This window comes from Bos javanicus, chromosome 6 (genome assembly GCF_032452875.1).
Source record: "Bos javanicus breed banteng chromosome 6, ARS-OSU_banteng_1.0, whole genome shotgun sequence".
Lineage (NCBI taxonomy): Eukaryota > Metazoa > Chordata > Mammalia > Artiodactyla > Bovidae > Bos > Bos javanicus.
In genome coordinates, this window is record NC_083873.1 from 99,774,349 (window position 1) to 99,790,148 (window position 15,800).

A 15,800-nucleotide genomic window follows, 5' to 3' on the forward strand; every position below is an offset into this window, starting at 1 on the left:
TCACAGTCCTTCACCATCTCCTGGTGCTTGGTCAAACTCATATCCATCGAGTCAGTGATGTCATCCAAACACCTCATCCTCTGTCGCCCCCTTCTCCTCCTACCCCCAATCCCTCCCAGCATCAGCGTCTTTTTCAATGAGTCAGCTCCTCGCATCAGGTGGCCAAAGTATGTGAAGAGCCAACTCATTGGAAAATATATGTATTAGCCAATTTAATCTTCATAACAATTCTCAAGTATCATAATACAAAACTGACTTATGAAGAAGCTCAGATGTGGAGAAGTGGCCTAATGTCACACAGTAAGTGGCACAACGAGAACTTAAACCTCAGACTGACCCTCAGTGGTCAAGTTCCTGACCAGCTCACCACTTTAGGCAGAACTATACTCAACAGGAAGGGTTACAGTGTTTTTCAGTTCCGTTAAGTTGCTCAGTCGTGTCTGACTCTTTGCGACGCCATGAACCATAGCACACCAGGCCTCCCTGTCCATCACCAACTCCCGGAGTTTACCCAAACTCATGTCCATTGAGTCGGTGATGCCATCCAACCATCTCATCCTCTGTCGTCCTCTTCTCCTCCTGCCCTCAATCCTTCCCAGCATCAGGGTCTTTTCAAATGAGTCAGCTCTTCACATCAGGTGGCCCAAGTATTGGGAGTTTCAGCTTCAACATCAGTCCTTCCAATTAACACCCAGGACCAATCTCCTTTAAGATGGACTGGTTGGATCTCCTTGCAGTCCAAGGGACTCTCAAGAGTCTTCTCCAACCTCACAGTTCAAAAGCATGAATTCTTTGGCACTCAGCTTTCTTCACAGTCCAACTCTCACATTCATACATGACCACTGGAAAAACCATAGCCTTGACTAGACGGACCTTTGTTGACAAAGTAATGTCTCTGCTTTTCAATATGCTGTCTAGGTTGGACATAGCTTTCCTTCCAAGGAGTAAGTGTCTTTTAATTTCATGGCTGCCATCACCATCTGCAGTGATTTTGGAGCCCAGAAACATAAAGGTAGCCACTGTTTCCCCCATTTATTTGCTGTGAAGTGATGGGACGGGATGCCATGATCTTCGTTTTCTGAATGTTGAGCTTTAAGCTAGCTTTTTCACTCTCTTTCACTTTCATCAAGAGGCTCTCTAGTTCTTCACTTTCTGCCAAAAGGGTGGTGTCATCTTCATATCTGATGTTATTGATATTTCTCCCAGCAATCTTGATTCCAGCTTGTGCTTCCTCCAGCCCAGCATTTCTCATGATGTACTCTGCATAGAAGTTAAATAAGCAGGGTGACAATATACAGCCTTGACGTACTCCTTTTCCTATCTGGAACCAGTCTGTTGTTCCATGTCCAGTTCTAACTGTTGCTTCCTGACCTGCATGCACGTTTCTCAAGAGGCAGGTGAGGTGGTATGGTATTCCCATCTCTTTCAGAATTTTCCAGTTTATTGTGATCCACACAGTCAAAGGCTTTGGCATAGTCAATAAAGCAGAAATAGATGTTTTTCTGGAACTCTCTTGCTTTTTTGATGATGCAGCAGATGTTGGCAATTTGATCTCTGGTTCCTCTGCCTTTTCTAAAACCAGCTTGAACATCAGGAAGTTCACGGTTCACGTATTGCTGAAGCCTGGCTTGGAGAATTTTAAGCATTACTTTGCTAGCATGTGAGATGAGTGCAATTGTGTGGTAGTTTGAGCGTTCTTTGGCATTGTCTTTGGGATAGGAATGAAAACTAACCTTTTCCAGTCCTGTGGCCACTGCTGAGTTTTCCACATTTGCTGGAATATTGAGTGCAGCATTTTCACAGCCTCATCTTTCAGGATTTGAAATAGCTCAACTGGAATTCCATCACTTCCACTAGCTTTGTTCGTAGTGATGCTTCCTAAGGCCCATTTGACTTCACATTCCAGGATGTCTGGCTCTAGTTGAGTGATCACACCATTGTGATTATCTGGGTCATGAAGATCTTTTTTGTACAGTTCTTCTGTGTATTCTTGCCACCTCTTCTTAATATCTTCTGCTTCTGTTAGGTCCATACCATTTCTGTCCTTTATTGTTTTTACATGATCAAAATTTTGGAGTCTTGACTAGAAGAATGTGACTATAAAAAGGCCGTCTTAGAAACCCCAGCAGTCCAGTGATGCACTCTTGGTCTGTGTGTGCTTTCAGCTGGGGAGGCAGTTTCTGGCAGAGGGCCGTGGCCCCAGTGGTAAGCCCAGTGTGGCAGGGCCTGTCTTGCACTTGGCAGGCTTCAGAGGGAGCCCCACTGAAAGCCCTGGGTCTGTGATTAGAAACCTGGCTCCAGGTCAGTTTCAGACTGGTTGCTTTAAAATTGAGGAACACCTCATGTGTCTTCTCCTTGGACCAGTGCTTCTGCAATTCAGAGTTCCAGACCCTTGGGATTCCTGAAGACCCTCTCAAGGGTCAAAGGCAAGATAAAGATTATTTCTTGGCAATACTGAAATGTTTGCCTTTTTCAATGCATTGATATTTGTACCAAACTCAGAAGTGAAACAACGGTGAGTAAAACTGCTAGAATTGACGCATGCGATCGGGCAGCAGCACCAAACTGCCACTTGTCGTGATGGTCTTCGTTGTCGAGCACTCCCAGAAAAGTATGTTTAAGAATGTCCTTGGAGAAGCTGTGAAGTTACTACTGTTATTAAACCTTGAACCTAAACTTACATGACACAAAATGAGAGGCACCCAGAAGGTGCCAGGTCCATCAGGTACAAGGTTCATCTTGAAGAGAAGCACTTGCAGTTGAGTTGTGGCTGACTGGTGGCTTTTCTCCCAGGATATCTTTCCTCCCTGAGAGAGCAGAAGACAGACTTCTCAGTTCTTGGACAGTACTGTTGTTGAAATAAACAAGGTGAGCCTATTGCTTCAAAGAAACAACGGTGACTGATGCCAATGATAAAATTCTAGGTTTTAAGCAGAACTTAAAGAATTTTGGAAAACTTGTGATATCCACTACTGTGAGCTTGACTTAGAATTTCCTGAGACTGCTAGAGATGTTTTGATATTATGTATGACGTGGTTTTGGGGGATATATTACAGAATGAAATGCATCTTGGAAGATCTACACACGTTGCAGCAGTGGTCACAATAGTTCTAAACGGCCAGTGTTGTTGGTTAGTTGCTTTGTCATGTCCGGCTCTTTTGCGACCCTGTGGACTGTAGCCCACCAGGCTCCTCCAGCCCATGGGATTTTCCAGGCAAGAATACTGGAGTGAGTTGCCATTTCCTTCTCCAGGGGATCTTCCTGATTCAGGGATGGAATCTGAGGTTCCTGCTTAGCAGGCTGATTCTTTAGCACTGAGCCACCTGGGAAGTCCTCTAAAAAGCCAATGAGTGCTATAAAATTATACATTGGTAAAAGATCGACTCAAAGTACCAGTCAGACTAATGGATTTTCAAGCAATGGAATATAAAAAGTTCACTGATAAAATGGGTTGGCCAATAAGTCCATTTGGGTTTTTCTGTACGATGTTATGGAAAAGCCCAAACTTTCTGGCTAACCCAATAGTTTCAAATACCATATAGCAATCAATCTTTAAGAAACTTATTCAGAAACAATGACTTGCAAAGGCTATTAAAATACCCCTCCCCGCCCCCCTTTTAACCACATACCTGTGTGAGGCTGGATTTCCCTCATATGCTTCAACCAACATGAAGAATCACAAGAGACTGAACGTAGAAGAAAATGTGAGAATCCACCTGTGTTCAATTAAGCCAGACATGAAAGAGGTTTGCAAAACTGTAAAGCCATTCCTCTGTCTTTACTAATTTTTTTTCTCGTGGTTTGGAAAAGTTTTTTTTTTTCATAGACGTATGTAATTGATGTTACTACATAACAGTTTCATCATTGCTATTTCTAAGTAAATTAATATACATACTTTTAAAATCTCAGTTTTGATCTCTAATACAATGCCTATTAATAGAGGCAGCTCACACAAACGAAAGTGATAGTTTTAAGGATCAAAATGGTCTGAGACCAAAGAGTTGGAAAAGCTACTTTTTTTTTTTTTTGAAAAGCTACTTTAGACTCATCCCATGCTCACAGTCCGTGTTGATGCAGGAAAACTTGGTGCAGCAAGAGGGATTAAACGTGGGGCTCCGGAAGTCACCGTCTCTGAATCCCGAGCCAAGGCTCTCCCGACACCATGCTATCTCTGAGTTCAGTAGCTGGGCTTGGTGCCACTTCTAGCAAAAGTCAAAAGAACAATATATAAATAAAAAAGGAACTTTGCAAAGGGTGGGGGAAGATGAGAATAGTTAAAGCAAAAAAGTCTACACCGGTGCTAAAGCAATTCCATCTCTGCTTCTTCAACACTCCAAATGGGCCGAAATGAGGGGTGAAGAGGAAATTTTACTGGAGAATCAAAAGGCAGACATGGGACTTACTGAAGATCATTTGCACATTTTCCTTTAAACTATGAAAAAAAATTTTGCAAGTCTGTCCTTGACAGCAACTCTTCTTGAGGTCATTAGAATTATGAATAGTACTACATTAAAACAATGAGAACTGCTCCGGGTTTTCTCTTATCACTGATCTATTTTTGAAGAAGTATCTATTGTCTTAGAAATTCTTAGCATTCCTATATCCTCTGGCTCTACAGTGGAATTGCACTGGGGGGGAATTTGTAATAAGCACAATATCCTCAAACGTGGGACTCTACTATTTATACTTATGATGATATGGAAATTTTGTTAGTATATTTAGAAAGAAGACATTAAAACAGCCTAAATAAACTTAAGTGTTTTCTACATTCCCCCTTTCTGGGAAGTCAGTTTTCAGACCAAATAAGCTAGTAACTATAAAAACAGATGTGAGTTGCTAACAATCTCAGATCAAAGGCTGAAATGGAAAGTCTAGCTGATGACAGAGTGCGCCGTGCTTCCGGAAAGAGGGCAGGACAGCAGAATATTCCTAATGTGAATATAGCAGGGGCTGGAGACAGACAGAGATATAGTTTATCATTGCTTACATTTCACAATATGATGGACAGGAGAAAAAGCTCAGGGAAAAGGAGCCGAAACCATGAGATGTAGTCCTTTTCCAGAGGTTCATTCAAGTCTGAAGGTCATGGCCCCCCAGAGCCACTTGTCTCTCCCTGCAGCTGTGCACACAGCTCCGGGAGTCCAGCATCACTGGGAAACTCAGGATGCGGAAAGCCTGGCTTTAAAACGTGGATTGCACTAGAACTGGAGCCAGATCCTAGCAGCCAACACCTCTGCAAGCAGAGACTTTAAGCAGGCGCTTCTGAAAGATATATTCACAACTAGAAAAGAACTACACACAAGTTTTACTGGGCCTCAATTTTGTTTTTCCTTCTCTGAAGAGCTGGCTCAAAAACTTTTTCTTTTTTTTCTGGGGGTGGTAAATAGGAGGTATTTATCTGAAATGGAAAAAAAAAAAGTATCTGGACTACTGCATTTAATCATGTATTGTAATTGTGTTACTCTACCTTTTTGCATCAGAGACAGATATACAATGAACATTCAGTTATCACAGATTGCACACTAAGAGTAATTCTTCAGGCCTTTTACACAACCACCAAAGAACAGATATTGGATGCTGCGATATAGTACAAAAGTCCACAGTCAATCCAGTCTTAGCCAGTATCTTCAATTTACTTCTGTTGCTGTACAAATAATCGGCCATTACTAGGGCTTACAAGTTAATAACAGGACAAAAAAATATACATTGCACTGACACAAAAAGTCAGCTGTGTTAATAGTCATGCAACAAGTAACCAAACTTGCTGAAATTAAAAATACTTTCTAAAAACAGTTTTAATGGCATAAATATTTTATACACAGTTCATTTACCCAAACAAAATGTATTTAAATGATACAAAGCAAAAATAAGTTTCTACCAACTTTATACATAAGAAAGTGCAAAATAACTTATCTAGAGTGTTTTGCTATTATCCAGACGGATGGCTGCTGTGGGCAGCTAGTCTCCTCTTCAAAAGCATGACATTATCATGCCACACTACACACAAATGTTAGAAAACATGGATGAATGAGTGGATGGATGGACAAACCACTACAAAGATCAGGCAGAAGCCCTGTGAGGTACTCTCAGAGAAAGAGCATGGACCACACAAAGGTGGGTGTACATGCTGAGAATATATGTTGGTAAACAAATGTACATGGAGCACAGAAAGACATCCAGAGAAACGATTAGTTTATGTGAGTGAGTGTTCTTGGGTGTGTGAGTGATTTGTGATTTCTGCATTAAAAGCAAAAAGGAAAAGAAACCCCACTGAACAAAAACGGTTGCCCACAGCACCAGCTGCCAGAGGAAATACTATCATGAGGGTTTTGGTTTCCACCTTCTAGTTATGGGAGTTGTGTCAGAAAGTTTAAAAGTGTTCATCTCATATAACTTCATATTACATAGAGGAATAACCTTTAAGTAACTACGTACAGACATTCATATATTCAAGTCTTTAAAGAACATCTCTGCCATTGGGTTTGGGGTAAACATGGTTCGTGGACACAAGGAGGACGCCTCTTTTAAAAAGTGTAGAATAACACTGCTACAACTCATCTCTAGGTCCGGACAGGGGCAAAGCCCACGGCTAGGTGAGAGCACAAGTCCTGCAACTGCTGAACACCCAGCATTATTTATTAGAACTGAAGGAAGAAGGTTGGGGGCGGAGGGGGAGGAAGATGGGAGAGAGGGAGACACAGGAAGGAAAACAGAACACAACTCTTCTTCAAGTTAAAGTATTAATGCCAATAATCCTTTTATTAACAAGTATATTTGAACTTTTAGAAATGGAAGTGTTTTCCTCAATTTTGGTATGTAATCATAAATAGACGGTAGGCTCAAACCTAAGTAAATAAAGGTGTAAATTTAGTAAGCATAAGGCACTAAAGCAGCCTTTATATTTTTCTCTTGGAGACCTAGTTATCAGGAAGAACAAATTTGTTCTTAAGCTGGTTTCAGCCCATTAGGTACAAGGTTACTGTTGTACCAATGCCTATGCTTGAATGCATGTGCATATATGTGCATTTTAGTGCATAAGTGTGCCTGTCACCAGGGCCTAAAGATGAAAAATCGGGAATGCCAAAGCCGCTGTCCTTCGTGTGATACTCCGAGAGGTGTGAAGGCCTGTCCTTCCTTTCCTGGGCCATAAATGCTTCAATGTTTTTCAAATCACAGGGCTTTTAGATTTGTTCATAATATTATCACTAAATATCTGAAAATGTTAAAATCTAGATTAATCGTTTCATTTGTTTTATATATATATTTATATATGTACATAACACACATTTTAAAAAATCCCACCACCAAAGCCTTTTTTTTCTGTAAACGAAACTTATCTCTTCGCCCCCACCAGCTTTAGTCTCCCTGGATTTGTGTGTTCTGTATCCAACTAGTAGAACAAATTAAATAACTAAATATTAAAATACTGTAATTATATTCATAGCAAAAACAAAAAAATAGACATTGATACAGTATAAATCTCACTGTTTTCAGGTAGATGGCATTAAATGGTAAAGGTTAAATATAAGCAGTTCTGACATGATCCAGTTTTACAACAAGGTTTACATGTTAATTCTGTACACTTTTTTCTTTTGTTTTAACCCTTTTTTGGAAAATAAGCTATAGTAGAACATTAGTGTCACCAAAGACACATACTTCTTATGTTCTATGCAAGAGAAGCTAATTTGGGTTACATGCAAATATATTTCCATTAGTTGAGGCAGGGCTGTTTCCTGCACTGCGTGGATTGCCCGACCATCAGGGCGCAGTGCTAAGAACGGATGCTTTGACCACAGGGCAGTCCAAAGAGAAGTCTACGTGGGGCCTCATGACATCAGAACAACATCGAGGTGGTATGTGGCCATGTGCAAGATGCCCAAAGATCGCCAGGGTATCTCAGGGCCAGACTCCTATTCTCCCACACTGTTTCCTAAAGAAGGTCCACATGACATTGTTTTGGTTACTAGCTTAGGTTAAGTGGAGATACCGTGGGCAACTTGAGAAAGGACATCGGGCACACGGGCTGGGCTTGAAAGGGGGAAGGAAAAAAGACCACAGATAATGTCTTTGAGGATTTAAAAAAAAACATATTTATAATTAATTGGTGAGCGATGTCAGACAAACCATAAGTATTTCATTGAATTAGTGGTTTAGTTGGAAGTCTCATGTTACAGGCTGTTAAGTCCTTATTTAGAAAAAAGGCCTTTGTACCTATTTACAATATACACAGTTACTTGCAAAGAAGTCAGATTTACAACCATTTTCTAAAAGCCTTTTTTTTTTTTTTTTGTAGTCGTTGATTTTTCCAATTGAGGATGAGTAGCTCTACAAAAACGAGATGCAAGAAAAGAACAGTTAATACGTGAGGATTTTCTCTTGGAGACAGCGACTGTTAAGGGAGAGTCGGATATTGAGACGTTGCTCCTGGGAACCACCTCGTCTTCTCGGCAGGTGCTGCCCATCTGCACAGTGCCTGCCCCACGACTGGACTCTACGCCCGTCTAGTCAGTGTTCCCTTTGAATCCCACACTTCAGACGCGCGGTGTGAAGAGATGTGTAAACGGAGACTGTTTCGATGCCCTCCGAGCTGCGAGTTGTGACGGGGGAGGCGGGAAGCGGGGTCTCGCGACTGTGGTCTCCAATCAGCTGGGTGAATCTTCAGCAATTCCGAGGCCCGTCTTCTGAACTCCGCTCATGCTGTAAGTTGTAGTAACAGTTCTGACAGACACGTACTGGGGAGGAGATTTTCAAGCGCTTGATTTCTGACTGAAATCGGCTGCACCTAAAGAAGAGGCAAAACCAAGTAGTTATGGATCTTTTCCCACATCGGACCACTGGGCCCCGAAATGCTAATTTAAAAACAGAATGGACAGCCTGCAGCATAACGCTCAAGACCATATTGTGTCAGAAGAATGCCAGAGGCTGTACTGGGTCATGTGGTTTTTGACCAAGGACCACGAGGAATGCTGTATTCCTTGTTCATTCTATGAAGAAAAGTGCTAATAGACCAAGGCGAGGCATTTATTTGACAAAAGAGGATTAAAAAAAAAAAGATTCTCCTACAGGATGAAGCCAAGGGAAGTGAACAGCTCTGAGGCCATTCTTCCTGTGCAGGACGGAAGTAGGGCATTCTGCCTCATGTCCTGTAACCTTGGGCGGTATCCCAATGTCTTTACTTGGAGCCTGACTATTTTCCCTGGGCATTAATGCTCTTACTATTCATTTTAAAAGCTACTTTGGTCAGTCACTGAAGAGTTCTTCTGAGCTTTTAAACACTTTGAGTCACTCTTCAGTCATTTCTTAAACAGGTAGTTTGACTTTTCTGTCTGGTCCAAATGTTCTCATTTTCTGTTTATCTTGACAGAATTTCTTGAGGTGGAATACACACTTAGAGATGTTCAAGTTCTTTATAGAAAGCATTCTTATTCCTGGCATAAAGCAGGATATGACCCTGAATGTGGCACTCCGTCACTTTGAGCTTGGCTTTTCACAAGACTGAAAATTTTATTTTCTCCATTAATCTACCAGTAGAAGTGTCCAGAGAATAAGTGAAGTGCCACCAGCCTTGGGGGTTTAAGGGACTTTGAGGAGATCCTCAGGAATGCTGGCAAGCTCCCTTAACAGCTCAAGGGTAAAAGATCATGGCAGGGCTATGCCCTCTGGGACAGCATTCCTTCCATGCCCATTATGTCATCATCAGTCACTTGTTTGGTTGGTTTTTCAAATAAAGCCTCCATTCAACATTTGAGGGCCGGGGATACTTAAGAATCACCTACATGTAAACAGTACTTTGAAAATTAAACACTACAAAGAACAGATGTATGTCAGCAGACATATGGAGTTGCTGATTACCAGAAATTACCGGATCACTAGGCTTCACAGAGTGGGTGTCTCAAAGCACAGAAGCTCAAGACAGATTCCTCTGCCATCATGGAAATTCCTGTAAGAAGTGGCTGGCAGCAACTTTCTGCTACCTCACCTTGAATTAGACATCTCAGGAGAAAAGGTTTAAGACATTAATCTGAAAAAAAATTTATAATTATGATAACACTTTTTACTAAACACCTATACTGACAGATTTGCATCTGGTGCTTTACAAAACTCATATGTGATTTCAGAGAGGGCTAGTAATGTGCTGAGATGACGCAATGGACAACAGCCCAGTGAGCACCCGGGCAGTGTAAACCCAAGACTGTAGCTTTTCCAATAAGCCAAGGCTCAGGACTGGCTCAGGAGCAATGACACACTTTGTGTTTTCTGTGAAAGCATCTTTCGAGTAAGGCAATATAAATATTAGTGAGTACTGCCTGGGGCATCTTTTCTGTTGTCTGCCATGAAAACTAAGGACTGGGGCTTCCCTGATGGTCTAGTGGTTAAGAATCTGCCTGCCAATGCAGGGGACATGGGTTCAATCCCTGGTCCGGGAAGATCCCACATACCTCGGAGAAGCTAAGCCTGTGGGCCACAACTACTGAGCCCACACACCCTAGGACCTGTGTTCTGCAACAAGAGAAGCCCATGTACTGCAATGAAGGGTAGACCACACTGCAACTGGAGAAAGCCCACGAATAGCAATGAAGACCCAGTGCAGTCAAAAATACGTACAAGATACATTATTGCCTGGGAAATCCCATGGACAGAGGAGGCTGACAGGCTACAGTCCAAAGGGTCACAAAGAGTTGGACACGACTGAGAGACTAAGCAGGCAAATATCTAAGTAAATAAATGTTAAAAAAAGGAAAGTAAGGCCCGAACATGCATATGTGGGACCCCAGTATATGACAGAGATGCCAAAGAGTCAGTGCATATGGGACAGCTGACTCTTCATACCCAGGAAATGTAAGTGATCCCCACCTCATGTCGTACCCCCAAATAAATTCCAAGTGGATTTGAACCTAAAGACCCAAATGTGAAAAACAAAACTTTGAAACTTTTAAAAGAAAATGAACAAGGCCATCTTTATGACCTCACTACAGAGAAAGATTTTTTAAGGCCAAAAAAAGAAGCAAAAGTCATAAAAAGTAACACATGCTACTACATCAAAATTCTAAACCCGTGTACCAGAAAAAAACATACATCAAGTTAAAAACACAAGCCATAGACTGGCAGAAGATATCTGCAAGACATATATAAGGCAAAGGATCAGAGCCTAGGATACAAAACAACTCCTCAAGTAGGTGGGAAAAAACAGAAGAGCAAACCCAAAAGGGAAATGGGCCAAGTTACCCAAGAGGAAACTCAAAACTGCCAATAAGCATGTGAAAAGATGTTCAACCTCAGAAACGCTGCAAGTTCAAACAACACAATCTGGCTATCAGATTGGCAACAGTGGAAAAGCTTGGCAGTACCAGGTATGAATAAGCACTGCAGGAACTGACATATCCCGCTGGAGGGAGAGTGAACCGGCACTACTGTTCTGGAGAGTAATGTGGCAATAGCTGCTTAAGCTCAGGGGTATGTCTGTCATCTATCAGTTCCTTTCCGAGGTATCTCCTCTAGGGAAACTCCAGCTTGTGAATGAAGAGGGCATTTATAATGGTGTGCATTGCAGTATTGCTTATTGTTCTGATAAAATGAAAGAAAATCCCTTGAGTCCATCAAGGACCTCCCTCGTGGTCCAGTGGTTAAAAGTCAGCCTGCCAATGCAGGGGACACAGGTTCAAACCCTGGGTGAAGACGATCCCACCCGCCACTGGGCCACTGAGCCCATAATCACATCTACTGAAGCCTGTGCACCTAGAGCCCTGCCTCTGCAAGAAGAGAAGCCACAGTGAGGAGAAGCCACGGTGAGAAGAAGCCACGGTGAGGACAAGCCACAGTGAGAAGAAGCCGAGCACCCCAACTAGAGAGTAGCCTGAACCCTCGCTGCAACTAGAGGAAAGCCTGTTCACGGCAGAGACCCCGAGCAACTAAAGACAAATAAACAAAAATTAATTTTTTAATTAAAAGGAAAGAAAGCTTGCATCTCATCTTACTTCTGGCAGAAGAGCTGACCGCAGTTCCTGCAATGGTGCCGTCTTTCCGTGAGAGAGAACCGCACGGAGCAGCCTGAACAGCTGTCCCCTCCTTCGTCCTTCACCCAGTGGTCAGCGGCAGAGCGGCCGGGCTGGTCGCTCACAGACCAGCTGAACACCCGGCCCCGACTGTCGCCCACGAGGATCCTGCTGTGGTCCCTGCAGGAGACATGGCAGAGTCACCGCCACGCGGCCGCAGCTCCCTGTGACCCCAGTCCCCAGTGGATGTGTGTGCTGGGGAGGGGTCGAGCATGAACAGGCACAGAACAGCACTGAGCCAGAATGCGCACTTCCATCTCGACTCTCCATGCATCAAACCATGCTGTATCTCTGAAGAACAGAGAAGGCAAAGTTTTTTGGTATTTGAAATTCACAAGTGAAATCCACACACTGGCAGGTGTCCTGGTGTGCCTGGTATAGCCCCACAGGATAATACAGATGAAACCTGAGCTCCCCAGAGGTAGCTTGAGTGTGGGCGCCTGGGCTGGGCCCCAGGAGAGCTGGCTACTTACTTGGAGACGCCCAATGCAGTGATCTCGGCAGGGTGAGCGTTGTCCTTCCGGTCAAAGGCCGTGTGCATGGTCAGCTTACTCCTGAACACGAGCTGCCGTTCCCAGCGGTACCCTGGGGTGGAAAAGGGCAACGCGTGACTGATGAAGCGAAGGGAGCCCACGTATGGTAGGTGGCCCCTGACAAAGGGCCCTCAAACTTCAGGGTGCAGCCGAACACAGCTCTGGCAGCCTCTCTGGTTCTTGGTCACTGCGGCCTTGGTTATTAAAGGTCCAGCAGTCTAGCCTGACACTGACCATGGACTCAGTTAGGCCTTCACAAGGACAAACATGGAGAGGGGGAAACCCTCAGTACAAGACACAACTTCTCCAGTTGAGGACGTGGCCCCTAACGCTATCACAGGTAAAGTTCTCTGTGAATAGAGTTTTATCTATTTATCCGTAATCCACAGCCTACCCATTTTCAACAGCTTTCATAATTTGTGAATGAATGAAGTTTTGGTTTGAGGTTATTTTTCTTTACAAAATGCCCAACATACTGCAAATGCTACTGTAGGACAGAATCTCCAAGGGTCTCTAGGTCCACTTTACACAAGAAGAAACGTGAGGCCCTCTTGGCGGGCAGCCTCGGTCACAGGGATGGGGCAAAGAAGAGCCGCAGCACTCTGCCTCAGTCCACCGACCCTCGCCAACCCACAACGCTTGAGAAACAGACGTGGGACTTCCGAGTTACCAGGCTTCAATCGGCTGTAATTCCGCGCCTCGATGGGATTGGGGTGGGGGTGGTTAAGGGGAGTCTGAAGATGAGGTCTGCTCTGGCCCTCTGAATAGTTCACAAATATGAAGCCGTCTTTCTCATCGAGGCTGAGCTGATCGGACCAGCGCCTGGAGTCGTCGGAGCCACTGTCGTTATACCAGGTGGCTGTGGCTCGGCAGGAGGCTGCCCGGGGCCGGTGGCTGGTGCTGCTGGGCTGGCTGGGCGTGTCCTTGGGGTCCTGGCTGACGCTCTGCTCGTCGGCTTCGGAATCGCTGCTGTCCTCGTCCTGGGCTTCTTGCCCTGGGTGATGCATTGGGGGAATTAGAAAACACACACACATCATGGTTAGATCTAGCTTTGTCCCACTGGTATTTTTCCTCTACTGGTTAAGACACAAGAGACAGTATTTTAAGCTCAATATTACAATATGCAAAGTTGCTTCAGTTGTTTCCCAGTCTTTGTGGCCCTGTGGACTGTAGCCCGCCAGGCTCCTCTCTCTATGGGATTCTCCAGGCAAGAATACTGGAGTGGGTTGCCATGTCGTCCTCCAGGGGACCTTCCTGACCCAGGGATCAAACCCACATCTCTTATGTCTCCTTCACTGGTAAGAGGGTTATTTATCACTAGCTCAAACTGGGAAGCCATAAAGGCAAATAAATTGCCAAAATTTTCAGTTAGGTATGATAGCAAAATGGTAGAACTTCAGAGTTCATAGACTGTTGTGGCCCAGATCCTTAGATCGGCATTTATTCTTTCACGTTCTGGCCAAAGCCTGCCTTTATGAATTTCTCACCACCTGCACCTGCCTCATGGCCACAGCTTAGCTGGACGTGCCCGCTCTGCTCTCCACGCAGCCCTGCTCCTCTTCGCAACTAGTTTTGCACACGCGGGTTGGCCCTGCCTGGACCCATCTTCCCAATATCTGTGTGTTTCGATGTGACCTCTCTCTCAAGACATATCTTAAATGCTTCTTTCTCTAAAATCTTACATGGTTCCTGCAACAGAAAGTTAACTCTCTCTTCTGGGCTCCTTTAACAGCTGTATGGCTCTCACACATTTAAAATTATCACCCCAAACTATCACTTTTGGTCATTATTTCTGCAAGACAGTGGTCAGTTGGAGAGAAGGAGTTCCAGCATGGTGCCTTCCACACAGCAGTCAATATAATGACAGCACAGATGAACAGACTATGGATAGAAATCTTAATTGAGAATTTTGTTCTTCCTCCTCTTTCCATTGTTATTGTGCATTTCTTCAGATCAATTCCCTTGCAATAGTCTACTGGAGGGAAAAGTGGCTTTCCTGGTGGCTCAGACGGTAAAGAATCTATCTGCCTGCAGTGCAGGAGACCCGGGTTCAATCCCTATGTCAGGAAGATCCCCTGGAGCAGGGAATGGCAACCCACTACAGTATCCTTGCCTGGAGAATCCCATGGACAGAGGAGCCTGGCAGGCTACAGTCCACGGGATTGCAAAGAGTCAGACACTACTAAGCGACCAACACTTTCACCTTCTTTCAAATATATGTAACTGGAATAAAGGAGAGAGCAAGAACAAGAGAGCAGGGACCTCCCTGGTGGTCCAGTGGTTAAGAATTTGCCTTTCAATGGAGATACAGGTTTGATCCCTGGTCAGGGAACTAAGATCTCACACGCCGCAGGGCAACTAAGCCTGTGTGCCTCCACTACTGAACCCACTCGCTCTGGAGCCCATGAACCTGCGTGTGTCAATGAGATCCTGCGTGCCACAACTACAACTTGACTCAGCCAAAAACAAACAAACAAACAAGTGAGCAAGCACCAGTCCACTACGCATATTTTTTAACTAGACAAATACTTAATTTGCCTGTGGTAAAGTCTGCCTGCAATGAAGTAGACCCAGGGATCAAACCTGAAGATCCACCCGAAGGAGGAAATGGCAACCCACTCCATTATTCCTGCCTGGGAAATCCCATGGACAGAGGAGACAGTCCATGGGATTACACAGAGTTGGACATAACTGAGCGATTAACACTTCTACTAACGTTAGTAATCTGGTTGGCTAATTTCAGGGTTTTTTTTTAACCCAATGGCTTATGATCATGGAAATCTTCAAACAGTGGTCTTTGACACGGGTTTGATTTCCAGAGAGCCACTAGCTCTCTTTTTCATCTGGGGCCCTGCCCTTGAGTCCTACCACTTTGACATGGTCCCAAGTTAACCCCTTCTGTGGGCTGCTCTCCGCCTCTGCCACTCCTGCCAAACTTTGTCCACAATGTGAAAACATAAAGAGGACGAAGACATACAAATGTCTCTCCTCCCTGAATCTGACCCCTTCTTCTCTCCTTATTTGTATTTCCCTGTTTTTCACTTACAAGCTTTGTTAAGAAGAAGGGAGAGGGACACACTTCTCATTAGACTGAACAGTCAATGTCTGACACACAACAGTTATTAACTCTCAAATACTAACAACTGAATTCTGAGTGTAGGTCTTCAAACACCCAGATGGCTTTCTTTTTAGTGGAGCTGCAACTGTCTATGTG

General features: G+C 44.0%; 1 protein-coding gene across 8 annotated transcripts in view; it reads right to left on the reverse strand.

Moving 5' to 3' along the window:
* Positions 1-5,421: 5,421 nt before the first annotated feature.
* Positions 5,422-15,800, reverse strand: part of WDFY3 (WD repeat and FYVE domain containing 3) — a 284,092-nt gene continuing 273,713 nt past the window's right edge. For all 8 annotated transcript variants that reach the window (XM_061420694.1, XM_061420690.1, XM_061420695.1 and 5 more), the window contains 4 exons: positions 13,257-13,580; positions 12,527-12,638; positions 11,976-12,173; positions 5,422-8,782 (listed from right to left, as the gene is read on the reverse strand). In XM_061420694.1, coding sequence (XP_061276678.1) covers positions 8,659-8,782; positions 11,976-12,173; positions 12,527-12,638; positions 13,257-13,580 — 758 coding nt within the window. In that variant the 3' untranslated portion in view covers positions 5,422-8,658. The remainder of the gene's footprint in view (positions 8,783-11,975; positions 12,174-12,526; positions 12,639-13,256; positions 13,581-15,800) is intronic.